The sequence below is a fragment of the Barbus barbus genome (genome assembly GCF_936440315.1).
Source record: "Barbus barbus genome assembly, chromosome: 23".
NCBI lineage: Eukaryota > Metazoa > Chordata > Actinopteri > Cypriniformes > Cyprinidae > Barbus > Barbus barbus.
In genome coordinates this window covers 14,987,584-15,014,567 of record NC_136751.1, presented here as the reverse complement: position 1 = coordinate 15,014,567, position 26,984 = coordinate 14,987,584, and the positions used below count along the sequence as shown (strand labels likewise).

Sequence of the window (26,984 nt, the reverse complement as noted above, 5' to 3'; positions counted from 1 at the left end):
GCCAATCACCAACCGTCTCACTATTCACATCAGGTTTCATGAGAACTGGTTTTGCATCTTTTGATCTTGCCATGAAGAAAAGTGATTGCAGGCACTTCGGAAACAGCAGCAGTTAGAGCAGGGGTCTGTGACCTCTAGGGAGTGTGCTACGTTACTACAAGGGGACTACAAATTATTGTTTGATCTAAAAAAATTATAAATTACAACTTGATGAAAAGACTTCATTGAGGTTTAAATGTTTTGCTAAATGTTGTTGTTTCTCCTACATTGTATTTTTAAATCATTTAAATTACTTATTGTATAAATAGAAATATAAAAAATATAAGGACTTAAAATAAATAATTTCATCACAAATCAATCAATAAATAAATAAGAACAAACATTTTTCCTAAACAGTATGGATAAAAATATCCCGATTATAAATAAAACATATTATTTTAATGTATCTGCAGTATAAGCATCATAACTCAGATGCAAAACATTTATAAACAAAAATATGAAGAAAAACAAATTGTACCTTAATAAAAGGCGATAAGTCATTATGGATATAAAATATTATTATAAAATATATAATTATAATAAAATATTATTTTTATACATACACAACCTCATAACACAAATGTAAAGAAAAAAAACATTTAGATATAATAATAAAACTATAAGAAATTGATTAAAAATTTAGACTAATCAATGCAGGTGATAAATCGATATTTATATTAATGCATTAAAATATTATTTTTAATGCATAAGCACTTTAATCAACATAACACAATATGTAAACACATATGGTACTATATGCATGCTAAAAGACAGACAATCGGTTTTATACAATATAACAGGACCCCCCCCCCTACTCTGTCTCTCTATTCAAAAGGGTCCTTGGCCTGAATTAGAGGTTTCTGTCAATGTCTCGAGAGTGTTGTAAAGACATTCATAATGAACAGGGTTAAATACATTCAGACATTTCCCACCCTGAGAAGACGTGCAGGTTTAGATGCAGGTTTGAGACCCCAAAACCACAAACTTTCCCTTTTCACCCAGGTAGCAATGCTACATTAGTGGGATATTTATTGTGGTCTGTGCTTGAACTCAAAACACATCTCAAAGTCCACATGCACCTGCAGGTTTGCTCGGTCAGTTACTTGTCACCACGCCCTGTTGCATCATCGTGATTGGTCAGTAAAGATAAACACGGGCCTGTCCCAGCTCCGAAGGGCGACAGGTTTGAGAAAACGTGCAGAGAGGCGGCCCAAAAGAGACAAAGCAAAGGGCACCTGGGAATGTTTTCGTCTGCCAGAGGCCATCTTAACTTGGAGAAGCTTGTGTTACATTATGTAATTGGGCCCGTGCGGCCATGGTGCGTGGCTGGGGTGGGTGTATAAGGTTTTGATAGAGGAGAAGCGATGTAGGTCCCAGGGCGATCACCTGTGATTCAGAGAATCGGGAATTTTCGTAGAACTCCCAGAGTTGTAAATGACATTTTGGACCCCTCCCTCATGCTTCGATATCTTTCTCCCGTTCTCCGAAATGGCGATAATTGGAGATGGGGTGAGACCTACATATGGTCCCTTCAACCCAACCTCCCCCAGCCCAGGCTGAAAGCTCATTAAAAAGGTTGCTTGTTAATGAGCTATAGGGATCACAGAGCGTCCCACTCATTAGAGGGGCCAGAGATACCGGCGTGAAGGTTTTGTCCCATTACAAAAGAAGAGCGCTGTTAAGATGACTCCGCTCCCCCTCAGGCTTCTCAGCATCCTGTTTTAATCCTTTCCGGCTTTGTTTTCATCTCTCCAGATGTATAATCACACTTTATTTAGACACGTAATCTACCTGACAATCTCATTTATTCCATCTAACCCTATTATTTGAAGGCCAACCTGAATGACCCAGCGGTTTAGTCAGATATGACTGCACTACTAACGGACTATGACTCAACAATAGCCGTTAGAGGAGAGTGGTTCATCTGTGCAAATACTGGTGAATTTGTGATGTGATCTGAGACATGTAGCGGCAGGTTTGGCTTCACCGTTCGTGCCGTCACACTTTCTGGTTCTCACATACTCACATACTCACACACACACACACACCCTCTGAGTGCGCCTCTGTCTTTTAATTATCATACAAATAGGAATGGAAATACAAAATACACAGCAAAGTTGTGGGCTACGCAGGGAACTCTGGGAGAAATCTCATAAGACATGACATTTCAATCAACAGAAATTATAACAATATACCAAGGACAAAAAGAGCTTTGTTTTCGCTGCTCCCTGAAGAAACGGACACAACTGGATGTCCAACTATTTTCACATTTGTTAATACAAAAAAATTGCTTATTACATTTGATTATTTATCCTACCATATTTGTTACCACACAAACATAAACTGTAATATAACAGTTCCCTGACACTGATAATAATATAAAATTGTAACAAAGCAAACATTCCCTGTATAGGTTTGTTATATATCTCTCACACATACACAAGTGCTCTCTCAATGGGTCCAACTTTCAAGAGGGTCAGCGTTGTTTCCTAACCAGTATTTCATCAGAAAGGAGAATTTTCATTCGTACGACCACAAAAAAACATAACCTGAAAAAACCACTGACCAAAAACAAAAAACAAATGAACAAAACTTTTCATAGTATTTCTATGTGCTCGGCAGTAGAACAATATAGTCTGTAAACAGACTATACAGGTTCACAAAATACAAGGAAAATGAATTTTTGTTGTGCAGTATAGAGGCTATATATATACACAAATATGTAATACATTTTTGTGGAATGTGTTACAAAATGTCAGCACAAACTAAAATATATATTTACACATTGACATTCTAAATGACAAACCAATGCTCTTTAACAGTGATAAGTGACAGTGAACATGTATTGCCACAGACCCAATCAGTCCTATTTAATATACAGTATCAAAAAAGGAAACAACCCTGTAAGACAGTTGGGAAAACAAGTTCAAATCTGTCTACTGTCATACTGTCTATTAACTAGACCAGAGGTGTACAATCCTGCTCCTGGAGGGTCAATCTCTTGCAGAGTTTAGCTCGTCCTATTCTAACACACCTGAAGACTTTGATTAATTGATTGATTGGAGTTGGTGCTAAACTCTGCAGGACAGCGTCCCTCCTGCAGCAGGAGTGTACACCCCTGATGTAGACCACCCTCATTTTTGTTTTTTTTATGAACCATGAACCTTTAAGGCTCTGCGGTAGAGTGCCAAAACAGTGTAATCCCACTTCATAACTGCATTGTAGAATTCAAAATCACATTGGTAGATCACCTGATCAGGATGCTCAGTCTTTCTGTGAGATTGTCTTGTGGGATCAAAAAATGTGACTTGCAACCATCTCCATAGATCTCTTTTACTGTGCTCTACTAGTTGCAATTCTGGGTTCTAAGTGCCTCGACGGTGATGAAGAGTTCAGAAGTCATATGAAAGGATTTAACAGTAGGCACTTGTACTGATATGAGAATCTATGAAGTCTCGGACAGTATCAGCGTTGCACCCTAGAGCGCCTCTAAGTACTGTGGTGAAACTGAGAAAGGTCTTCTTGGTTTTTTGATAAGATGTGCATATTAGGTTGGGGGCAGAAGATCATCAAGCTTGGTGGTTTTGGTCGCGATCAGTCATATGCTATGTTTATACTGTGGTTTGACCTAACGCCACAGTGCTGCCTGTTTCCTCAGAGGTAGGTGTCTCATCAGTGCTGACCCTAATCTCAGCGTCCTCCTCTTTGAGCTGCTCTGATAGGTCTGCATTGGCTTCTGTGAGCATTGTGATGGGAGCTCCTGGTTGATCGCTGACAGAGTCGTGCTCCAATTTGATGTTGAGGCCATTGCAATCAGAAAGCAGGCCCTGGCTATAGGCGCCAGCACTGGCGTGAGTGAGTCCATGGACCTTCTTGAGGTGTTTCTCCAGCGTGGCATAGACGGTGAACGGAACGGTGCATAGCTGGCACTGAAAGGGAGCACGTGTCCCACGGGCGCCGTGCGTTTTCATGTGGCGTGTGAGTTTGCTGCTTTGCGCGCAGGCGTAGCTGCAGAGGCCGCAGCGATATGGTCTTTCGCCCGTGTGGCTGCGCCGGTGGACCGTCAGGTTGCTGCTGTTGCGGAAACACTTTCCGCAGTACTCGCAAGCCTCTTCTTTTTTCTTCTTGCCCCCTCCGCTGGTGACCTGCCTCCTTTCGTTCTCCTGCTGCCAGTCCTGGAGCATCTCCACGGCCTCCACCTCACGCTCCCATTCGCCTTGAGGATGATCTTCCCGTTCTGGACGCTTTGGTGTGCAGTTGCCGCTGGCGATCCCACTCTCGCCGCTTCCACCTGTATCTCCACTCTCCAGAGAACCCTCTGAGGGGCTGCCATAGGGAGATGGCTGCTGCGGTTCACCTTGACCCTCCTCATCGGCTTCTCTCGGAGCCTGGTAGTAGCGCAGCAGATTGCGATTGGACTGCAAAGCCGTCAAGATCAGGCTAGTACCTCCTGGAGGCTTCCCAGCCTCCATACTTGCTCCGTGACCAATGGAAATATCGTTATCTCCCTGTCCAGCAAGTTTTCTGTCCTCATCTGCACTGGCAGAGTTGGGATCAGTTTCCTGTCCAGTGGCAGGGCGGCGGTGACTCCTCATGTGTCGTGCCAGTTCGCCACTCTGGGAGAATGTGAGCTGGCACACGCCGCAGTGGTAGGGCCTATCGCAGGCGTGAGTGCGGCGGTGGGCGGACAAGCTGCGCATAGACTGAAAACCCTGGCCGCACAGCTCGCAGGAGAAGGCTGTGTAACATGGCGGAGTTGAGTGGGGAAAAGGTGAAGCGGCCGGTGGAGATGGAGACGGGGAAGGTACTACTCCGCCGCTGTTGCAGCTAACCTCCGCCAGGCGCTGCAAACACATGGAGAAGTTCAGGCCCTGCAGGTCACGTGGTGCAATGCTGGAGCCGTGGGGAGGCTTGTGAAGGGGGGCAGATCGCCGAGAGGACGGCTGGAATGCAGAGGCCAGTGCGGCTCCCAGGTGACGTGGATCCATGGTGGCTGCCGGTTTTGACGTCTGTGCGATGCTGTCGTCCTCCACCTGGTAGATGTGGAGAGAATGTGCGTTCTGAGCATGCTGGAGGAGAGTCCATGCGCTGGAGAACGCACATTGACACACCTGGCAGGTGAAAATGGAGGGCTCTTCTGTTATGGAGAGGAAGAAAGAAAGGAAAAATTAGCCAAAAAAACCCCAGTTACATCTGCTTAAGTTACATCTGTAAAATTACTCAAAACACATTAACAGATGGCATTTTTTAAATGGCAGTACATTCAGGAGATTCAATGTGGGTCAAATGCAAACAAACAAAGCCTTTCTCATGCTATATAACCCTGTATATATCTATCTATCTAACAAAACATGCGGAAAGATGTCTACCATCATGACTACATGAAAATGAAACATCAGAAAGAAAAGGCTGCAGGCGAACTTGCTCATTTACAGAAAACAGAGCAAAACAGGTAAAACCACAAATACATGTGAAAACATGGTAGGTACAGTCCAAGGCTATATTTAGAAAAAAAATGCTAATATGCCTCTTATGGCATATTGCATAGCTAAAATCTAAATTAAACAATATGCTGAATGCAACAGTAAATGCTTCAAACAGGTGCAATGTTGTCACATGACCTCAATACACTGCATGCTCAATTAGGTGATATCATCTTAGAGATTATATGGTTTACTTTATATTGCAGTTTTAAATTAAATGGTGTATTATAAACGTCAGTTTTGATCAGTCCAATAAAATTTTCAAGAAAGAGAAATGGTGAATATGATTTGAAAAACCCAATGAAAACGCAAAAAGTTAATTACTGTAAAGTGGAATCACATATTATATCATGTATTATTTAAATTGTAAAATATTTATGCATCATGATTGGAAAAAAAAAAAAAAGAGAACTGTCTAAAAAATCTTTACCATCATTTTCATGTAGCTAATTTTTTCCCCTCTCATTTAAGAATGAAATGTGACCCGGACATGTTTTCTTGCTAATCACCTACATCTGCATCCTGCTAAAATAGTTCAAGTAGTATGCTACAGTCTACATGAGACAAAAACCCATCCTCCTGACCCAGTGCATCACATCACGAGAACACGTTTTCCTCATTTGTCTAATTTTTTCAGGCAGATTTTTTAGGAAAGCTTCATGTCACAAACCCCTGCAGGTGTCAGAGCAATAATGAGCTGGTAATAGCGCCACTGTTGAGTCAGACCTAAGCAGAAAGCCTTGCCTGATTAAAGGTGTGCTCACAGGAGAGCCGGATGACTGTGGAGAGAAAGATTGAGACAGAAGCAAATGAGCACGGATGGGCTCCTTTAGCAGCTCTGGTGGTATTTTTAAACATGGTTAGCTTTGTCTCTATTTCAGAGAGCCGCTCGCCAATTAAGCTGCAAATTGCTAATTAGCGGAACGGGGCAAACGAAGGTTTTATGCAAATGAGTCCTGACTCAGCCTCCTTGATAAATGGGGCCTGTCTGCAAAGAGGATCCCAAAACTGAGAGGAAAATTCATTTCATTTTTTCCATTCTCTTACAAAGGGTTCAAAGCAGAGTGCTATAAGCCTCTTTTACATCTCCTCAAGTCAAAATCCCACTGCATTTTATTGGGAGGGGGCAAAGAAGAAGAAGATTAAAAAGAGCCTCTCCTATTCTCTCGTACTCTGTGCCTGGAGAAGAACTCGAGTCAAAAAGCAAGAAGCCGATCTCTGAGCTTCGGGACAGAGGTTAAAACAGGGATGAAAAGGGGAAGGATAGAAGAAAAGTGTTTAATTTAAGAACAAAAAGAAATAGCTGCACAGGTCACGAAAAACAACAGAAAAACCATCGCCCCTGTGACTGCACCTTCGCCCCCTCCAACAACACCCCTTCTGCTTCCAAATCTCTCCCTCGGGTGGAGAGTGCGAGGAGGGTGGAGGGGGGCTTTTGTCTCAGGGTCTTGGAGTGAAACACAATACCCAGCCTGTCTCTCTCTCTCTCCCTTTCTTTCATTCTTTCCCCTCACTCTTTTTGTAAGGATTCCCATTTGGCCCAGGGCAGCAATTGCATATTAAGCAGAAGCAATAACCGCTAATTAAAAATGCAGATTGGCTGAGAGCGCTAACGAGCAGCAGGCACAATCTTCTCTCTCTAGGGAACAGAGTGAGAGAGGGAGAATAAGAGAGAGAAAATATAGGGACAGTTGAAATGAAGAGCTAAGAGAAAGCTGGAGGAAATAAAAATAAGACTATTGATACATTGTCTACACTAATTCAATAATCCATTCCACTGCACTGCAGTCTCCAAAATCTCTGTCACTCTTTTACACCCACACACTCCTCTCTGATGGGCTGTGGGCTAACTGAATTTTCATTGGATGAGTCAAAATGAAAGCGCAAATACAACATACAAAACGCCCTCATCCACCCAAACACCACCCAAAAATGTATCCTTTTGGGGTCCAAGATTTGCCAAGAATTGGGATACTATTAAACTCTGCCAACCATAGTACATAATGTTTTTCAACCAATACAAATACTTTTTAAACCAATACAGGTTATTAAACTGTGTTTTTAAAGTAGCCTATATATTAGCATTCAAAAAACGTGAGCAATCGAGCTAAATAAAAAAATATAGAAATCTAAATTAAAAAAAAAATTGTGAAAACATGATTAAATGTCAAGTATGGGGTAATATTCTAAAAAGTAAACATATGAAACCTACATCATATGTTATCCCATTCCTATAAATGAAATATGTAAATGCTAAATACTTAAAATAGTTAGGGACTCTTAAATTAGTGTATTTGCTTTTGGGGTGCAATTGGCTACCGTTTTAAAGATCGTCAACAGTAAGATGTTTTTAATACTTCGTTGAGCAAGGATGCATTAAATTGATTAAAACAAAGTAAAGACATTTACATTGACACAATATTTCTATTTAAAATAAATGTCGTTTCAACCATTTTGGACATTGATAATACGAAATATTACAGATCTGGCAACCATAAGCTGTCCATTACAACTCATCATAACTCACACTAATTTTTTTTTCCAAGCAAAACTTTTACACTTCAAACAGTTCCTTATCAGACCCAATCTCTCATCTCATTCTCATCTGTCACTGAAGCCACTGAAAATCTTTGTGTCAATAATAACCCAAAACTGTTGACAGTGAGGAAGTAACACATTAGTATATTTCGCACTTCTCACCCTGACACCTTTATCAGCAACATACACCTTCACATACAAAAAAAAAGGAGGCAAAAGGGACTGAACCCCAGAGTAGCAAGAAACATGGACGGAAGGAAGCAGAGCACAAAAAGGAAGGAAACGCAAACGTGTGTACATACAGGAGGCAGTGACCCAAAAGCAAAAACACGTTTCGTTGATGATCAATAATCATTTGCTTGCCTCTAGAAACAGTCAGTAATTAAAAACTAATAAAGGTTTGCTTTGCTCATGCTGTAGGGTGAAAGAATCCTGCCCATATGAGGAAGCAGTTCAGGTCACGGCTCAATAGCGTCACGCTGAGAAACACCAACACCTGCACAGGCCGACGATTCCCTTTAGGGCCAACTACTGCACTGAAAAACACTGAAGTAGCTTTAACACACACTACTGTAACACACACACACACCCACCAACATCCTGTATAACAGTCAAAAGAGTTCAATGTTTCACCAAAATTCTTCTCTTACACTCTACTTGCATTATTCTAAGATATGGATTATTTATCTTAAAATTACACTTGCATTACTCTAAGATATAGATTTATCTTAAAATCGTAGTTTGTGTTCATCCGAGGAAAGAGTCACACACATCTGAGACAGCATGAGGATGAGTACATGATGAGAGAATTTCCCGTTACGATGAGAGTGCCCCGTTATGAAATGTTCACTGAAAGGTTCTTTTGGGAACCCAAAATGGTTCATCTATGAAGTCTTTGCAAACACTTTCTTGGGACCTTAATTTTTAAGACTGTACGATGCTTCAACAGGCAATAGACTCGTTACTCAAGGTCAACAGTGGAAAAAACACATCAAATTTTGAGACTTTATTTTGAACAGCACAGTAAGAGGATGGGAGCGAAGCAATTCACAAAGGACTCTGGGAATAACACACCATGTCAACACCTGCTAAGACTGACAGTGCTGTAATAATGAGGGGTTTGAGGAAAGTGTGTGTGCCGCTTCACCGAGAGCTCTGGGAGTTGTGCAGTTTGGTGGCCTGACTGTGCTGTGTTTACCTGGCCAGTTCTCCTGAGAGACAGAGCTAAGGAGATGCTCAGGTGCCTTTCCGCTGTCCCCCAGGGTGCATGTATAAGTGTACGTTTGCTCGCGTGTGTAGCAGAATTACCCATCTCTTCCACACAATTAGGTCTGGCGTCTCTAACTCTCCAACTCACCAAGGCCTCAGTGCCACAGCAACGGCAGCTTAATGAGCCGGACTGGGGACGAGGTCGTTAAATGAGGGGACAGTTTTACAAAAAAAGACACTAATTAGCACCTAGAACTCACTGGCTCGGTTGGCCTCCACCCTCACACCTGGCTCTTCCTTCAATCTCCTGTCCGTCATACGCCGGAGCTCCACGTAACCCATCTCCACCTGCGTTCCTTGGCCGAATCGCTGCGTCCGATTGGCCGGAGAGGGAGGAGTGTGGACCTGAGGCCGGGCTCTGGCTGTGCTGCACCCGCCCTGTTTGTGCTGGATGAAGGCGAGAATGTGGGCCAATGGAAAGGCTTGACCACACTGGCCACATGTCAACAGGTCATGGCCTCCATCATCCGGCTGAGGCATCTGCTCAGGTGACGGCGAAGAGTCGGCGGAGATGACTCTGGAATCCGGAATGTCTGTGAGCGGAACACACAAAAAAAGGCTGTATAAAACACTCTTTGTTCAGAGAGTCCCTTGGAACTCTTGAAATGACCCAACTGAGTGGCTTTGCAAAAGCCTTGCTTCTCTTCTAATGTGCTACTTTCAGTTCTCTGCAATCGTCGGCGTACTGCTAAACTGTCATCATCAGCACGGCTCTGTCTGGTCAGCAGATACTGACCACTTCCTGTCTCTGCCACCGAGATCTGCTTTGCACAGGAAGCAGCGCGATGCAGCTCCGACCCGCTTGAGCAATTCGCCCATTAGAGCATGCTGATGTTACAGGCACTTTGCACTGTAGTCGTCCACCACGCTCACAAGTCTGCTGATCTAAACAAGGTGTCTTTCACACCACTCATAACCGCTGTGGCGAATGAGCGATGCAGTATGTAAATCTAGACAGGCCAAAGCTGAGCCAAACAGGATTTTGCTACCAAGACTATGAAAAACGATCTACTTTGAGTGGGTTGATACAAACTTTTAAAAAAAGTATCTGTGCCTAAATTGAAAGTCACTTTAATATTTTGTCCATATTAAATACAATACTGTTTTTACACTGCAAATGTAGCACAGAAGCTGCATTTAAACTGAAAAATGTTGCTCAGATGACAAGAATTTTACTATAAAAAAAATACAAAATTATATATATACACACACTCTGCAGTAATAAACACAATGTTTAAGGATGCAATGTTGCTGCATTTAATTTACAAAGCAGCATCAGGGCCACCTGAGGTGGATCAAATCTGCATATTTTAATCCATATTTTATGCGTAATTACATTTTTTTACACAATGAGTTTATGCAGACACAGACAATACGCCGATCACCTTTAACTTGGCTGTGTGGAGACCTCGAATTAAGAAAGGAACTTGCCCTTTGGCCTGGGTGCCGCTGCTGTGGTCTTGGACTCTACATCTCACTCACACACTCACACACACACACACACACACACACACACACACACACACACTTTTCGCTATCCTTGTGGGGACTTCCATAGGCGTAATGGTTTTCTACTGTACAGACCGTATATTCTATTGCCCTACACCAACCCTACACCTAAACTTAGCCCTCACAGGAGACTTTTTGCATTTTTAGATTTTCAAAAAACTTCATTCTGTGTGATTTATAATATAAAAACAAAAACACTGACACACACACTGACACACACACACACACCAGCCTGGACTGGATCCACCTGCCCGGGCTAGGCTGTCCATGCCGATGCAGGTACAGACAGTCCCGGGGAGGGGAGGATTTCACCGGTGGTTACTCAAAAATGTCACCTTTCCTGTTTCAACAGCTCTGGTTGTTTGTGCCGACACGCAAAAGGCGCGGCTGCTCTCTCTCACACACATTAGTAACTGGAAGTCCGACTCATTTAAAGTGAATCGGTTCTTTCGAGCGATTCGTTTCGAGCGTTCAGCGGTTGTCAAGGACCACGTGATAACGTGAAAACATCTCGCTGTGGGGAAATATATATACACACACACATGCTCAAAATCGGTCAGTATAGCCATTTATACGCACGTTAATTACTGGCTTCTATTAGTGTGGATATTTTAGAATCAAGTTTGCATTTGCATTATAAACAATACTAAAATTTCTCTCCAAATTAAATAATCTAGCATGTTAAAACATGCAGCTGTCTCGTATCCGTGTTGATATAACGGTCATAATTACAATCACGCCGTAAACATATTTTAGTGAGTTTAATTAGTAATTTTTCCTGCTATTCGGTTTTTAAAGTAATTCGTTCAACCGATTCACTGAACAAATCCGCCTCACATTAAACTAGACTCAAGTCTTGTGGTCAGGTGAGGCACAGTTATAAGATAAAACAAACAACAACAAAGATCCTGTCATGATCAAAACTATATTTCACAGCAATATGTGCACGCATACGTTTTACGGTGACTATGTTCATTAATCAATTATTTATGTCAATAAACAAAACAATTTTCAAGCGAAGCGCACTTATCAGCGGGTAAAATAACGTGTCACCAGAAAATGAGGACTTGTGGAAATAAAATGAAACCTAACGGAACATTTTAAAAATATAGACGCTAAGGTATGCAAGTGACGACACAAAACAAAGATATTGTGAAGATGCAGTAAGGAAGTGCTAAGTTATTGCTCCAACTCGGTCAGAGTGTCCCTTAAATATAAAACTGACACAGATACCGATACGACACTGTTAGCGACACGTACAAATACAAACATGAGGGTAGGTTATTATTTCAACTCAAATGTCAAGTTCTGTACACGCACTGGAGTGAGCCACAAACCACGAGAAAACTAATTACATTGAGAGATCGGTAATCATTCTCACTCCGACAATATTCGTATTAGGTTCTCCATAAATATGTGCGTTTTTATCGTTTAAATGTGGATAAAGTTGTCTTAAATGCTTACCTTGCATTGCGCTCAGGTGTTGCGGTCTGCTGCCGAGTTTACGTCTGGACATAGTGAGAGAAGATCCTCTAAAACTACACCAGAACTATATAAATCTCATAAAACGGCAGTGATGAGTGACTTGACTGTCGTTCAGTGCTGTGCCCGTCAGTGTTCAAGTTCACACTGTCTGCTGGCCCTACAGGAGGAGGAGGAGGAGGAGGAGGAGGGCATGAGCAACGCCTCCAGCCCGAACATCATCATCATCATCATCATCCTCTGTCTTATCATAATTGACCTCGTTAAACAACTCTGCTTAGGCAACAGCATCAGGGCTACTTTAAATGATCCAAACACATTATATTCCTTATCTATCTGTCGTATTGGATCAATTATGTAAATAGTCGCTTTGATGGCGCGCAGCTGCTGCTCTGACACCAATAAAATGTGCTGGTTAAGGATGTGGGTGAAGAGGAAGTGGCTTTATCGAGGTCGACTGAGACAGGTGTTTGTTTTGCTGTCCGGCTTATTTCGAAACCCAAAGTAACTGTCGCTTTACTTTCAGACACTTGCTTCTCTTTTGTGGATGGCGGAGGTAAATACAAGCACGGACTGCTGAAATGCGTCTTCGTGTATGTAAAGTGGTCAAAATCCCATTCAAAATAACAGCAATTTTATCTAATCTCATGGATTTCTAATAGTGCCGCGCGCCATCTGGCGGCTACACCGAAGAAACGCATTTTTGTTTTCTATGTACACGAGTAAACCACTCAAGCCAAAGTTGTTTTTTCCATTCATGATTAGCTTTTTATTTCAATGTCAAAAATCTGCGATCCTAATACAAGAAAGAACCACCAGACATTTACATTGTCGAGTGAAAAAGGTCATGGCATTTAAAATCAGCATTTCCTGTGAAAGAAATTATCACTCTTACATGAAGGGCCTATATACAGTTATGAGGTAAAATGGGTCTTTTAATCACCCTCATCTCTTTTTTTCTTCCATAGAACACAAAAGCAGACATTAGGTAGAATTACGTGTTTCCTGAAAGTCAGTTGTATGTTCAACATGAGGGTGAGTAAATGACAGAATTAGCTTTTTTTTTATTTTTAGGTGAACTCTCTCTTTAATTGGGGTATGAGACACAAGGAAGAGCATAAGGTTCATCTCAATCTTATTTCACAAAATTCATCACAGATCGACTCCAAATAATCGGCAAATCTTATTAGAATCCTAGCAGCTTAAAGCATTCTTGGCAACCCTGCTGTGTAACATCAAGAATGGGAGGTGAAATGTATTTTCAGAGCATGATGGTGTTAATTTTCACATTTTAGAAATTATTTGTTTCCATTGCATCCTTTAGAAGATGTAAAAGACAAGCTGAAGTGAGTGAAATTCATTTTATTGACATTTTCCCCAAACTTGTGTAAACTCTTGCCATCGTGGTCACCATTCACTCCTAAAACATCTGTTTGACGTCTTGTGATTTGATTCAGCTGTTATCAGCCGATTCTTCAGTACCGGTAATGAGGACTCCGTGATCGTGATCGTGATCTTGAGCGTGATCTCCTGTTGAGGAAGACAGTAGAAATGTTTGAAATGAGCCAGAACAACAGTTCATTTAGATGAACTGGACAAGTGTGGCTGGTCCAGACTGGTTTCAGCATACCTTCTGGATGAGCTGTAGTCCCGACCTGTGGGGTTCAAGATTTATGATTAGAATCTTCTTCATGAGTAAGTTGTTGCATGTGATACCACACTGTACATCTATAGAAACCTTCACTACCAAAAAACAATTCAATCCACAGAAAGAGTCTTGATTCAGTTCTTTCATAATGTGCATAATACGACAGTATCTCTATACGAAGAGGGGATTCTTTGGTGGGAGGCTCTTACAGCACAAATAAACTCACTGTATTTGGCATTGGGGGAGGGCGAGTGACTCTGACGTCCATACTGTCTCTCCCATTCATCTCTCTCTTTTTCCCGCCGTTCTCGCTCCCTACAAGACCAAACAATGACCAAACTGTATCCTCTTCTTTACAAACCGAGAGGACAGTTCCCACAACATGAACATGCTGCACATGCACAAGCTGCATGCTTGGACTCACTTCATGCGTATTTTCCGTGCCATTGCACGAAGAACTCCTTCTCGTTCCTGGGATGGGAGGGGGAAAATACATGAGCGTTAAAGTAAAGAACTACCTGGAATCACCCCTCCTACCCACATACCAACTGTACACCCACACTTTACCTGTCGCTTGTGCTCTTGTTGCTGGATCTTGGCTTGTGCTGCCTTCTTATCCGCCTTGGCTGAAGGTAAAAGCAGGCAAGTGAGGCAGGGTCAACAGGCTTTTATTTTTCATGCAGCTTAGGAAAGTGGTATATACACTACTGTTCAAAACTTTGAGGTCAGTAAAAAAAAAAAAAAATGGAAAAATTGATACTTTGACCAAATTTCAAATTTATGACCAAAAGTGACATTAAAGACACTTATAATACTACAAAAGATTTCCATTAAAAAAGCTGTTCTTTTGAACTTTCCATTCATCAAAGAATTATGTGAAAAAATTAAGTTTCCAGAAAAATATTAAGATGAACAGAAACATTAAAATAATTTCTGAAGGATTAAGTGACACTCAAGACCATTTACTCAAGCGGTTAACTCCAGGCTGCTGAAAATTCAGCTTTGACATCACAGGAATAAATTATATTTTAAAACACAAATATATTTAATGTTTTTATAATAGAAAACAATAGTTTGAAACTCAATTTTTCACAATATTACTGTTTTACTGCATTTTGGTCAAATAAAGGCAGCCTTGGTGAACATAAGAGATTTTTTATTTTTGCTTGTGCTGGGGCTCACGTATTCCAGAAACAGACAGGATAGAGAGATAACAGTATCGCTTTTTATTTTAGTTTTTTCATTTATATGTTTATTATTGAAATGTTGTTATATGCATGTGTCAATTTTATTTAATTTCTTAAATATGTGGGTATATAGTATTTATAGAGTTGTAACTTTTAGTTTTAGTTACTTTTTCTTATTTGTAAGTCGCTTTGGACAAAAGCGTCTGCTAAATGACAAAAGTAAGTAAAAGTAAGATAATTAAATGATTTAAAATAACAGTTTTCCATTGTAATTTATTCCTGTGATGGCAACACTGAGTAGCCACAAGATAATTTAAAAGAGATCCTTTGAAGTCTTCAATGTCACAAGATGCTTTAAACATTATGCTGATTTGGTGTTCAAAAAACATTTATTTTTAACATTGTTGAAAGCTGCTGTGCTGCTTAATGTTTTTGTAGAAACTGTAAAGCAGTTTTATTATTCAGGATTCAAAAGTGACAGTAAATGTAAATTATTAATTTCTTTACAAAAAAAATAAAAAATCTTACTGACCCCAAACTTTTGATTAGCAATGTATTAAAGATGTATTTTCATTTTGAGGCTTTCTAAAGATTATATTCACCAGTGTTATAAAATCATTTGTGTTAAAGCTTTTGAGCGTTAATTGAAATGAGAATGCACAGTAAGTATAAATATAAAAATAATGCTAACTGATATGGTACAATATACTGTGTATGCCTAGCATAAATATGGAATAAGATGGTTCCTGGATGCCTGAGATAGTAACTCACATTGCTTGTTTAGAGCCTTCTGCATACGGAGTTTGAGCTTCTCTTGTGGTGTCATCTTGGGCTGCAATGGACAATGACTTTAGAAGAAGTACGATGGAAAAGTTTATGCAGAGAACAGCGGCTGACAACAAGGAATCTATTTTACTAGCTTAAACTTGTGTCATGTCATGCAGAAGGACGAGAGTGTTTTAAACTACATACAGATCATTTATATGCTGCATGTTGAACAGCAGCAGACGGTCCTGTTTCCAAGAAATGCCTGTGATGTTTATGTTATAGATGTATTTGTAGGGATATGGCAAAGTGTGAACAGACAAATGGATGCAGCCAGCGCTATGTCGACTCTTCTTCTCACCAGGTCAGGTACGTCAACTCGATGGAACAGTTACAAAATGGCAGCTACTGTAGCTATTTCAGAAGGTGCTGCCTTGAAGCTGTTCAACCTTTACACACAAGGACAATTTGTACTGACTTATGCAGGTGTGTTTGTGTGTGCGAGTGAGTGAAGTTGCTCTGCCTGTCTTGACAAGTCCAGTGCAGAAGCAACACCTGAGCTGTTTAACTGCTGAGCAAACCTGCTAAGAACCTTTATTCCTTTGTAGTTTTCCTTTCATCAGCTCACGTTCATTCACAGGTGTCTCTCAACAACCCCTCATTCAGATAATACTTAGTAAGATAAATGAGAAGTACATGTATAATTTCCCTAAATAGAAGACAAATCTATAGCGCTTCCAAAGAGCACACAGAAATATCTGGGTCCTTTAGAGATAGAGAAAAAAGAAAAAAAAAAATTGGTGAGTTGGGTAAGCTCAGATATGGCTGCTCTTCAAAAGACCACTGCATTCTGCAAATAGAGGGCAGCTGATCACCAAGTGGACAGCCAATCAAAACACATTTCAAATGAGAACAAGGGCTCTTTGAAAAGCCAAGAGATGGGCAGGAGCCCCAGCCTGATTGTTAACTGCATCAGCCTGTCAGGGGTGAGGGAGGCGGAGTCTTTAGCAACAAATTCGAGATATATCAAATTCTTACTGACTTTGGCAGCTCCAGTCTCTTTACCACCCGGAGTTTCAGGCCTGGGGGAGAAAAAAAAAAAAAAAAAAAAAAAAATTAGATACAGAATCTTTGGTCAGTAGTCACTTTTGAGGCATAGGACAGTAATATTAATGATAATAATAATAATAATAAAATTAAATAAAAAAAAACAGATTGAACAATCATATCGGAATTCAACTTTTACATCACTCTAGATCAACATTTGTCACGATTCTGCACTCATGGGAGTTGTGGCCTAATGGTTAGAGTCGGGCTTGTAACCCGAAGGTTGTGAGTTCGAGTCTCAGGTCAAGCAGGAATTGACGGTGGGGGGAGTGAATAACTTTTGCTTTCCTCCACCCTCAATACCACGAGTGAGGTGAGACCCTTGAGCAAGGCACTGAACCCCCAACTGCTCCCTGCAAGCAGCAGCAAAAATGGCTGCCCACTCCACGTGTGTTCACGGTGCGTGTGTGTTCACTAATGTGTCTGTGCATTTGTATGGGTTAAATGCAGAGCACGAATTCCCAGTATGGGTCACCATACTTGGCCACACTTCAGTTCACTACTTTTTTCAATACTTTTTCAAAGACTTTACATACCTAAAGTAAGGTTAGGCAGCTTTTCAGATTTTATCGATTAATTCGTATTTAATGTTTTGCCACAATTTAGTTTTTAGAAATCAAAGAATCTCGATTTTGAATAGAAATATTACTAAACGTTAGAATTAGACACTCTGCCAATATGCCAATGATAACGTAAAGGGAAAAGAATGATCCGTGGGTCGGTGCATGTGATTAACCACTCATGTGTGACGTGCTCGGTCAAGGACCGTAAATAGAATATATCGTTAGGTGCCATTCATACAGAATGCACTTTTTGGGATGGGATGTAGGCAGTGGACCAGGATGAAATGCACTTTTAGTTTGAGCGCCGTGTTTTTAGAATGCCGTTTCATGCATGAGATGCTGCAAGAGACACGAGCATTTTGGTCAGTGATGCATCAGACTCATAAGTGGCAACACTATGTACAAGCAAAACATGAAGGCTTGTATCATAAAAGTTTCAAAACTCTGCTCTGTCACATCCTTGTCTTTATTGTTTATATTGCCTGTGCATAATTTTGCTAGCTTCTTGTTTTGAAGTGTGTGGGTTGAAGCGACCCTACAGACGTGACGCGTTTGGAATAGTTTTGAGAAGCAATTGGGTGGATTTCGTTGTGAAAACCCAGCAACCCTGTTTGTATTGTTTATTTGCGTATGCGGGTCAGCTCAGAACCATGATCAGTTTACACTGGAAATCTGATATTGGCCACATTTAAAACAAAAATGTGAACGGCTATACCAAAATATCAGATCTGAGCAATTAGGAATTGAGCACTAAGACTCGCAGTGTGAAAATGTGGCCTAAATTATCAACATGATCAAAACTTTGTGGAAAAACCTGTTGGACATCAACAGGAAAATCAACTACGTGCCTTATGTCATCTGATGTCATACTTTTTTTAGCAAGTAAAAGGCCTTTTAACAATTCTATAAGCATCTCCATTCAGGTCATGGTTTTGTGAACTTTATTCTGAGTTTTATGAAGTAAAAAAAATAAATAAAAATATAAATATATAACATATTTGGCACCACCTATTGTTGTGTGTGTATTGACATGTCAAAGTCTAGACCCTGAATACAATAGGCCCTATAACTAATTTGTAGTCGTTGCAAATTGTAATAAAGACTGGGCCCATTCTCAAAACCAATGCAAAAACTGCCAAATGGTGAGTAACGTTTCATAACCTGCCAATGCCAATTTTACTCACACTTTATAAAATAAATCACATTTGAATTTCAAATAGTGGTCGACCGATATAGTTTTTTTTATAGCCGATGCAGATATCTTGGAAAGCAGGGTGGCCGATATATAGCCAATATAATTTTAGTTTGCAAGTTTTGTGAAATTAAATATCCATTAGCCATTCAAAGATTTGTTTAAATGATATAAATGCATATCTGCTGTTGGCAAACGAGAATGTATTACCGTATTGAGCCGAATATAAGACGACCCTGATTATAAGACGACCATCCCCCCTTTTTCCAGATGTACATTTTGGAAAAAGGCTTTTTGATAACCAAATATTGCTTTACTGAGAAAAAAAAAAAAATATTCAGAAATAATTTTCATATCGCATTATTTTCCTATTTAAATTTTAGTTTTTTGAAAGTATGGTAAATACTGGTAAAATGTACCAACAATCACATTTAAAAACTTTTTGATATACCATAAAAATAACAGGTAGTCCATCTTAATTATATAACATTTTAGGCTATCCATCTCATAGTAGCCTAACGTTACCAAAATTTTATTAACAGTAGAAGTGAAATCTTATTGTAGCCTTCAAATCTGGGTACTGTCTTACGTTTTAAAATCACTTACAGAGGAAGTTTGGTCTCATCAGGCTAACAAGACAGTCACGACTCATGCCACTGTAAGCTTTTCTTTAGTTTTGACTCGCGATCTTTACAACACGTATTTCATGGCATACTCGTTTTACACATATTTGGCTCCACCTATTGTTGTGGGTGTATTATTGACATGTCAAAGTCTAGACCCTGGATACAAGACGGCCGCGTTTTTTCAGATGCATTTCCAAGAAAAAACACCATGTTATATTCAGGTCAATATGGTATAATGTTTGCCTTTCTGTTACTAATAATATAATCTTTATAATACTTTTTGTATGCATGTAATTCCTTTGTTTAACAGTTCTATCTGATTATTAGATGGACTTCTATCTGTATAGACAGAACTGAACGATGACAGCAAACAAGAGGGACAATGTGAGCATTGTGTGCTCATGCGCCGCTGTTCTCAGCGCCGGCAAAATAAAAGTTCCACCTCAAACACATCAGCCAAACAGAAAACTTATCAGCCAATGCCGATATTTGAAAAAAGTATCAGCTGATATATCGGTCGACCACTAATTTCAAATACATTTTATTAAAATAAAATGTATTTGAAAAAGCATGAATTTCATTTTCTCAAATTCATGGAATTTACATGGGTCACATTTCTCAGGTCGGAAAATTGCATCTTTGACTTTTTGACATCAAGGTGGTAAAGTATTTTTAGCGCTTATAGGCGTGTTGCAACTTACTTTCTCAGTTTTTCTGCAGATGCAGGTGGAACAGAATGGGAAGAGGGGGACAGGCTGCGGCTCGCAGCAGGTGAGTGGGAGGGGCTTTGACTGATGCTCCCGCCCCTCCTGTATGCTGAGCTGCGACTCCGACGCCGGTAACGATCACCCGAATGAGAACGCGAGCGCGACCTGAGGGAAAGAGTGATTCTTTCAATCAATTTCACTAAAGAAACCCTTATTTTTCTTTTTAAAATCAAAGCATCTGAAAGGGTTTGAGTATCTTTAGCAAGATCTCTTGCCTGGTTCGTCTGCGGCCTGTGTACCGTCTCCCCCTGTCCCGGTCTCTGTCTCTTTCACGGTTTCTGTCTCTACCCCGATCTGTGGAACGAGACCTAGTCCTGTCATATCGTCTCCTTGAACCAACTCCACTGCGTTGTCGTGAACGGGAGTCAGACCGCCGGCGAGAGCGAGATCGAGACCTGGAGTAACGGCTGTCCCGGTCCCTGCCCCCACGAGAACGACGACTCCGGCGGGAACGTGAGGATGAACGTGAGGACCGATGCGAAGAGGAGTGGGAGGAAAAGGACGAGTGGCTGGAGGAAGAACGTCTTCGGCTAAAAGAAAAAACAATTTGCCATGTTATTACGAGCAAAAAAAAGAAAAAAAAAAAAAAAAAAAAAAAAGAAAATTAAATCACAAAACAAGCCAAAAAGCTTCCAGTTAATTATCCCATACCGTTTTTAACCCCGAATATGCCCCCCCCCCAAAAAAAAACAGGCTAAATAGGCAACTCAGACATTGGTTTGGTTGGTCTCTCAACTATTTCAAAATATTACCAATCATTTAAGCTCAACCTGTGGCAGTTCTCTCAGCACACTGGCTACATGCTATCACTGCTTAACACGCTTATGAATAAATGAAGAAAAAAAGCCACTAAGGAGCCATAAATTAGAAAGGGGAAGTTACCGACCGGGAGCCCCTGCTATGACCTGCGGTGTTGGAGGAGGCGTGGCTTGACGCCGCTGCAGGTGGGGCTTGTGCAGCTGACGCTCCCTCATCATCACTGCCCCCGAAGCTGGTGATGAAAGTGATCTTATCATTGCCTGGGGTTCGAGAACGAGAGCGTGACTCTGAACTCGAGTCTGACTCTGGCCTGGGACAAATAAAAGAGAGAAAACAGTAGCAAGAAACATTATTAATACATGTACACTACTGTTCAAAAATTTGGGGCCGTAACTTCAACCTTCAGTGTCACATAAGCATTAAGAAATCATTCTAATATGCTGATTTGGTGCTCCACAAACATTTCTTATTAGTATCAATATTGAAAACAGTTGATGCTTAAACATTGTCATGGAAACCATTTTTTGGATGAATGGAAAAAACTGCATTTATTTGAAATAAAAATCTTTAGCAACATTATAAATGTAATCTACTATCACTTTCGTTCAATTTATGAAAAAAAAAAAAAAACTTAAAAATATTGATCCCAAACCTTTGAAAGGTAGTCTAAGCAACTGTGGTCAATAATGCACAATATATGTTATCTGTCCCATACTGATGGTCGATGATGTTGAATTTTTGTCGTCATAATTTTGACATTTAGATTAACTTTGTTACACTCGAAACTAATCATTAAAAAGACTCATGACATAGTTACATATATTCTTTGGATCTTTAGATTTTTTATTTATTTAGACAAAATAATGTTGACTTTTCAATATTTGCCATTTATTGGTTATCAGCAATATGAAAATCAGTTTAAAGGTATTGGTCAGAATTTCAATATTGGGGTAACCTGAATTTTGGTGCTACATAATTTATACATTATTCAAAATGAATGTCCAAAGTACCAAACCATGAACACTTACCGTTTGTAGGGGTCGTATGTAGGACTGTCTCTTCTGGCATAACTGTTTTTGAAATGTACATATTAAATTCAAATTTCAATTAATCAATTTTCAATCAAAATAATCAGCAACATGTCCAACTGGTGCACATAAAAAAATAGAAATAATAAAACATCATTGCTTATCTGTGAAAATTTGAAGCTGATTTGTATGGGCTGTTACCTGGGTGGGCTGATCTGCCTGCCTTTCATATACTTCTCTCTAAACTCTCTTCGCTGTCTGCGAGACCGCCGGCCCTGATGGAAACAGAACAAGATTATTATTACAAATAATAATAATTAAGCGCAAACATCTTAAATGGGAGGGGGGAAGTTAATAAGATTCTGCCCATACAGAGTACATGGCCTTCTCAGCCTCCAGTGCTTTTGCATGTTTAATGGCCTCCACTTCCTCCTTGTCCTTCCTCAACATCCTGCCACAAAGACAGACTGGATTTTTAGATATCACATTTGTAGAAAAAGTACAAGATCATTACAGTGCATTCATTTAGATCTTGTCCAAAAACACTCAAGCGGTGAATTTTTGTTAAAGAATGAGCGAACGAACCATACAAAGTCCCCTTCTGCCATGCCGTAAGTGGTGGCCATCTTGTTAATCTCCGTCACCTGCTCTGGATTCAGTTCATCTACATCCACCTCAACATCTACAAATTGGGAAAGCATTCGCACACACATTGTAAGGGGGTTACCTTCTATATTCAAGTAAATCACATTTCTAAAGTGTTTTTACATTATGTAAACGAGTTGTCCTAAAAGGAAGTGTTCAGAGTTTGAAGAAACACACCGATGTCAGGGATGACTTCGTCTTCCTCAGACTCGCTGTTTTCTGAGTCATCCTCATTTCCCTTCTCCATCTGTTCATCTGGTTCGGTCACTGTGCTATCTTCATATGTATAACCAATCTGAGCTTTCTTCTCAGAGAGTCTAACAGTGAAAAAAATTATGATGTGATAGAATGTACTTTTAGCCACATATGTTTTAAGTACTGATGCACAAGTTCATACTTTTTCTTTTCATCCTCATTTGGTTTCTGTAGGCCACCGTAGAGTTCATCCACATAGATCTGGTACAAACACTGCTCTTCAGAGACTACAACATGAAAAAAAAGTTTTTGGTGGATTCCTCCAAATTCATCAATAATATTATAAGGGTCACAATGAAATGTGTTTAAAAAAAAAAAAGAAAAGCAGATTGAAATCAAAAGAAACTCACTGTTCGCAAAGTCATTCTGCACCAGACCTCTATAGCGCTCATAACTGCACTTCCTCTCTTCTGACTCCTGCTCTGGGGTGCTGTGACAGAAACAATGAACTTAATCAAAAATGATACAAAGCAGAAACCACTTCAGCATAATTTCATCAAAACTTCAAAACCCCAGTGGGTCTGCAGTCATTTTGAACTGCACATTTTGTGTTTTGAATTGCATTTTTTATTTAATCAGAATGGCACAAAAGTTGGTGACTTCAGTGGCACTTGCACAAAATAATAATAATCTCACAAATAACCACCACCATAGTATATGAATGAGATATCCAAAAAACAACAACAAAAAAAAAATACACACAAAAAAAGAGCAAATTTTCTCAATGACGTGATCATGTCTAAATATATATTAATTCTTATAAGCATTTAGAGAACATACATCCCTATATCTATGCTATTAAATATGATTTTCTTTATTTCTCCTACCAAATGGCACCAATCTACCGTCCATGCATTGGACTTTAAACGCATTTGCTCTATTTTTTACTTTAACAATGTATTAATTGAAAATATATGAATTTTTATTTGTGTTTATAATATGATTTTTTTTTTATTTGTATTTTTATAGAGATAAATGTGATTATTTTAGAAATTAATATTGTCTCGCATGAAGTCCCCTCAAAACATAAAATATTAGAGACTAAATATAGTAAAAAAAAAAAGTTTGTCACCTAAGTGAGGAATACCAGAGGGTTAAATTGAAAACCAGACAGGAAATTAAACCACACTATCCCACAGCTTTGCAAAGTCAGCACCTTACTACCTGTTTCTTTGCATATTCACGGTAATCTATTTGATATTTTGCTACATGCCAGATGCATTAAGATCAGACTACTCACGTAGTGTTGACAAGAGGTGGTGTATAGGCTGGGATGTAGTCCAGGTGTGCCCTAACATCGAACCTATCAATCATGTTGCTGGTATCTCCTTGCCAAGGCATCCTGTGAGGACAAAGGATGAAGTTGTGACAGTTTTCCAAATAAAAGCCTTTCATGCATTTCTCAGATTGCAAAGGCTGTGATTTTATTAAATAATTATGTGCGCTGTATGTTTCAAAGTGAAGCTTTTACTTTCCATCTAAAAATATACATTTGATGATGCAACTTTTGAAAATGAAGAAATTAAAATTGCCAAAAGTATCAGTAATGTAATTTTCCAGTTGTAACATTAAATGTTTTTAATGTTACTTTTCCTAAACACTTGATTCTTTATTTTACAGTGAAATATTTCAAGAGTGATATTTATTTTTGATTGATTTATTTATTTAGTAGCAATAATAATAATTATTATAAAACCATATTGATATACAATACATTGTACACAGTAAAAAATTTTCACAATTAAGATTTCTTCCCAAATCACTGATCCATATGCTAGTTACATACATGTTGAGGGGACTCTCAGCCGCCAGGGCTACAGCTGAATCCAGGTGGATTTTGTATGCCCGGCCATGAACCTGCAGGAACTGGGCTGGATCCTTTTTCTACACAGAATGAGAGAAGTGTGATTGTTCATTTAAAACTTCTGTCCAGGACCAAGATCAAAAAACAAAAGTGCAGTCAAGGTCACAGACTTTCTTTTGTCAACTTACGATTTTCTCATAGTACTCTCTGCGTCTCTCCCCACGCCGCTTGTAGTCCACCATCATCCCGCGCAGTTTGCGCTCATGTTTGCGGGCCTCCTGCCACATGACGGCTCCGCTTGGGGTTGGGGCGCGTCGGGGCAGGGCTGCTACTGTGGGACACAGAGGGTACAAATCAACCAACCTACCCAACTAACACACTAGCTGCCACATATAGTGCCATTCTGAATATGAATTCATCTTTACACTTACAGAAAAGTACATTTCACCACGGGAAAACACACGCCAAATACATTATGCTAATCATAGTGTATAGATTTCCCCACTGCACGTAATGTACTGCAGTAATTAACGTTATACATTTAAAATATGGCACTTGTGTCATGTGTCAATCATTGTACAATACAACTGTCATATTGATAACGAAACTAGTTAACTGTCTTTACTGAACACCAAGTGTCCAAACACTTACAGGAAAAGTTTATGGGTTATAGATTAACTAACCTTAATTTAAAAAGTTTGGCACGGTCAACTTCTCAGTACAAAAGGATTGAGTTTGCTACATAAATAACATCAAAACTGTATAACAATGGTTGAAACGCGTGAGCTTTACATTGTAATAATAACAACACATATTAACTATGTTACTCAGTAACAAAATGAAGAAAGAAAAAGTAACGTTGATAGCCAAGCGGCTAAAGCCTCCCAGGCTAACTTCACATACATTTCAATTCTGAAAATGATTCATGTTATTTTGAACGCACATGAAAGACCTTAAACTACTCAGGTCGTGCAGCTTTAATGGAGTATTAAGATTTACAGTTCACGGCAGATTATATATAATGTTACTAAACGCTGGAATAGCCGCTAACGCTAGCGTGCTAGCTGGCTATATTTTACATCCAACATTAACAAAGTAACGTTACAGACAATGAAGCGATATGACCGTCACCAAATATGTTTTGCGACTTCTAGAATTAAATGAATTACCTGTTTATGTTTACAATATGTATAGTGTGATTTTTCTTGATAGCAAACACAAACGTCCGTCACCAAGTAGAAAAGGCCGCTAACGTTAGTTTACATACACGCGCACGCGCCTCCCAGCGCACGCGCTCTCAGAGCATTGAGCTGAAGAAACAACTAGAGGCTCCAGTACACTTTTACATTGTGTTTGAGTATTTGAATTCTCCTACAGGGAGCGCACTCTGGCTCATAAACATTAACGTGTACATTTATGTACTTAATAGGCGTTTTAGGCTGGTTTGAGATATTTGAAATATATATATGGATATAATAAATTGGTTAGCTACTATATATATATATATATATATATCACTTAAATTCAGTTTAGTAACTGCGATCAATCTGGTGGTTATCATATATAGAGTTTTGGTAGTAAAAAAGTGCTTGTGGCTCTTTGTGAAGCTGTGAGCATATTAGATTATTCGCCCTATATAGGTAGCTAACGTTAAACACTTTACAATAAGGTTTCATAAGTATATTTAACGCATTAACTAATAATAATGAGCAATACATTGTTACAGTAGCTATTTTAATCTTGTTAACATTACTTAATAAAAATACAGCTGGTTATTGTTAGTCTCATTGTCTAATTATTGTTAATATCTCATTGTTAACTTGGGTCCATTAAATAACATTAATAGATACAAAGTTTCATTTTAATGGTGTATTAGTAAATGTTGTAAAGAAGTTATTTTCATTGTTATTTCATGTAGTTAACTAATGGAACTTTATTAGCCTATATAAAGTGTTAGGCCTACCACCGTACCTCCTAAAATATGGCACAATGAAAGAATGGGCTGGGGGAAAAAAGAGAGCAAAATGTATTAAATATGTACTCATAAATTTATGTGTTGTTGTGCTGCATAATATGAGATTTCTCTTGGACTACCTAAAAACTAAAGGTTTCACTTACCACTGCTTGCAAATGCAATTACATAACATAACATCATGTTATACGCTTTCAGTGGGAGCATGGTCCTCCATCCTGTTTTGTGTCTGCTTGTCAGACTTCAAGTAGGCCTATGAATACCAGAGGACTGGTAGAAAAAGATAATTTGTTACTTAAGCAGTTTTCTGGACATACCTAAACAACGAGAATAAAACTGTATTAGG

The 26,984-nt window shown here is 39.5% G+C and overlaps 2 protein-coding genes across 7 annotated transcripts; both read right to left on the bottom strand.

Annotated features, from left to right (window-relative positions):
• Positions 1-692: 692 nt before the first annotated feature.
• On the bottom strand, positions 693-12,830 carry LOC306843087 (zinc finger protein 296-like). 2 transcript variants are annotated; one of them, XM_079374347.1, is made up of 3 exons: positions 12,303-12,830; positions 9,530-9,862; positions 693-5,176 (listed from the first exon to the last, which is right to left on the bottom strand). In XM_079374347.1, exons 1-3 carry the CDS (start codon positions 12,352-12,354, stop codon positions 3,651-3,653), a joined length of 1,911 nt encoding a protein of 636 aa, XP_079230473.1. In that variant the 5' UTR covers positions 12,355-12,830; the 3' UTR covers positions 693-3,650. The 2 variants fall into 2 exon arrangements, with proteins under 2 accessions (XP_079230473.1, XP_079230474.1); XM_079374348.1 differs by lacking the exon at positions 9,530-9,862 and having other exon boundaries at positions 2,097-5,176; positions 12,303-12,470.
• A 241-nt stretch (positions 12,831-13,071) lies between these two features.
• LOC306843271 (CLK4-associating serine/arginine rich protein-like) lies at positions 13,072-26,977 on the bottom strand. Of its 5 annotated transcripts, none has more exons than XR_013781827.1 (21): positions 26,785-26,977; positions 24,855-24,997; positions 24,649-24,746; positions 24,103-24,204; positions 23,213-23,292; positions 23,005-23,089; positions 22,785-22,924; positions 22,548-22,644; positions 22,335-22,413; positions 22,164-22,237; positions 21,963-22,004; positions 21,062-21,244; positions 20,391-20,705; positions 20,110-20,280; positions 16,959-17,002; positions 15,927-15,987; positions 14,536-14,594; positions 14,393-14,439; positions 14,195-14,283; positions 13,951-13,975; positions 13,072-13,850 (listed from the first exon to the last, which is right to left on the bottom strand). XR_013781827.1 is itself a non-coding variant. In XM_079374642.1 (21 exons), exons 1-21 carry the CDS (start codon positions 26,843-26,845, stop codon positions 13,796-13,798), a joined length of 2,046 nt encoding a protein of 681 aa, XP_079230768.1. In that variant the 5' UTR covers positions 26,846-26,977; the 3' UTR covers positions 13,072-13,795. The 5 variants fall into 5 exon arrangements, 3 of the variants coding, with proteins under 3 accessions (XP_079230768.1, XP_079230769.1, XP_079230770.1); XR_013781828.1 differs by lacking the exon at positions 26,785-26,977 and adding an exon at positions 25,836-25,972; XM_079374642.1 differs by having other exon boundaries at positions 16,963-17,002.
• Positions 26,978-26,984: the final 7 nt, after the last annotated feature.

What these genes read in the sequence shown, in the direction of transcription:
- LOC306843087 (XM_079374347.1), bottom strand. Translation starts at nt 12,354, where the DNA reads ATGTCCAGACGTAAACTCGGCAGCAGACCGCAACACCTGAGCGCAATG. An exon ending in ACACCTGAGCGCAATGCAAG is followed by an intron (nt 9,863 to 12,302) that starts GTAAGCATTTAA and finishes TTCCGCTCACAG; the next exon opens with ACATTCCGGATTCCAGAGTC. An exon ending in GGTGGAGGCCAACCGAGCCA is followed by an intron (nt 5,177 to 9,529) that starts GTGAGTTCTAGG and finishes TCTCCATAACAG; the next exon opens with AAGAGCCCTCCATTTTCACC.
- LOC306843271 (XM_079374642.1), bottom strand. Translation starts at nt 26,845, where the DNA reads ATGCTCCCACTGAAAGCGTATAACATGATGTTATGTTATGTAATTGCA. An exon ending in AATTGCATTTGCAAGCAGTG is followed by an intron (nt 24,998 to 26,784) that starts GTAAGTGAAACC and finishes TGTGTCCCACAG; the next exon opens with TAGCAGCCCTGCCCCGACGC. An exon ending in CCACCTCTTGTCAACACTAC is followed by an intron (nt 23,293 to 24,102) that starts GTGAGTAGTCTG and finishes TTTCTGTCACAG; the next exon opens with CACCCCAGAGCAGGAGTCAG.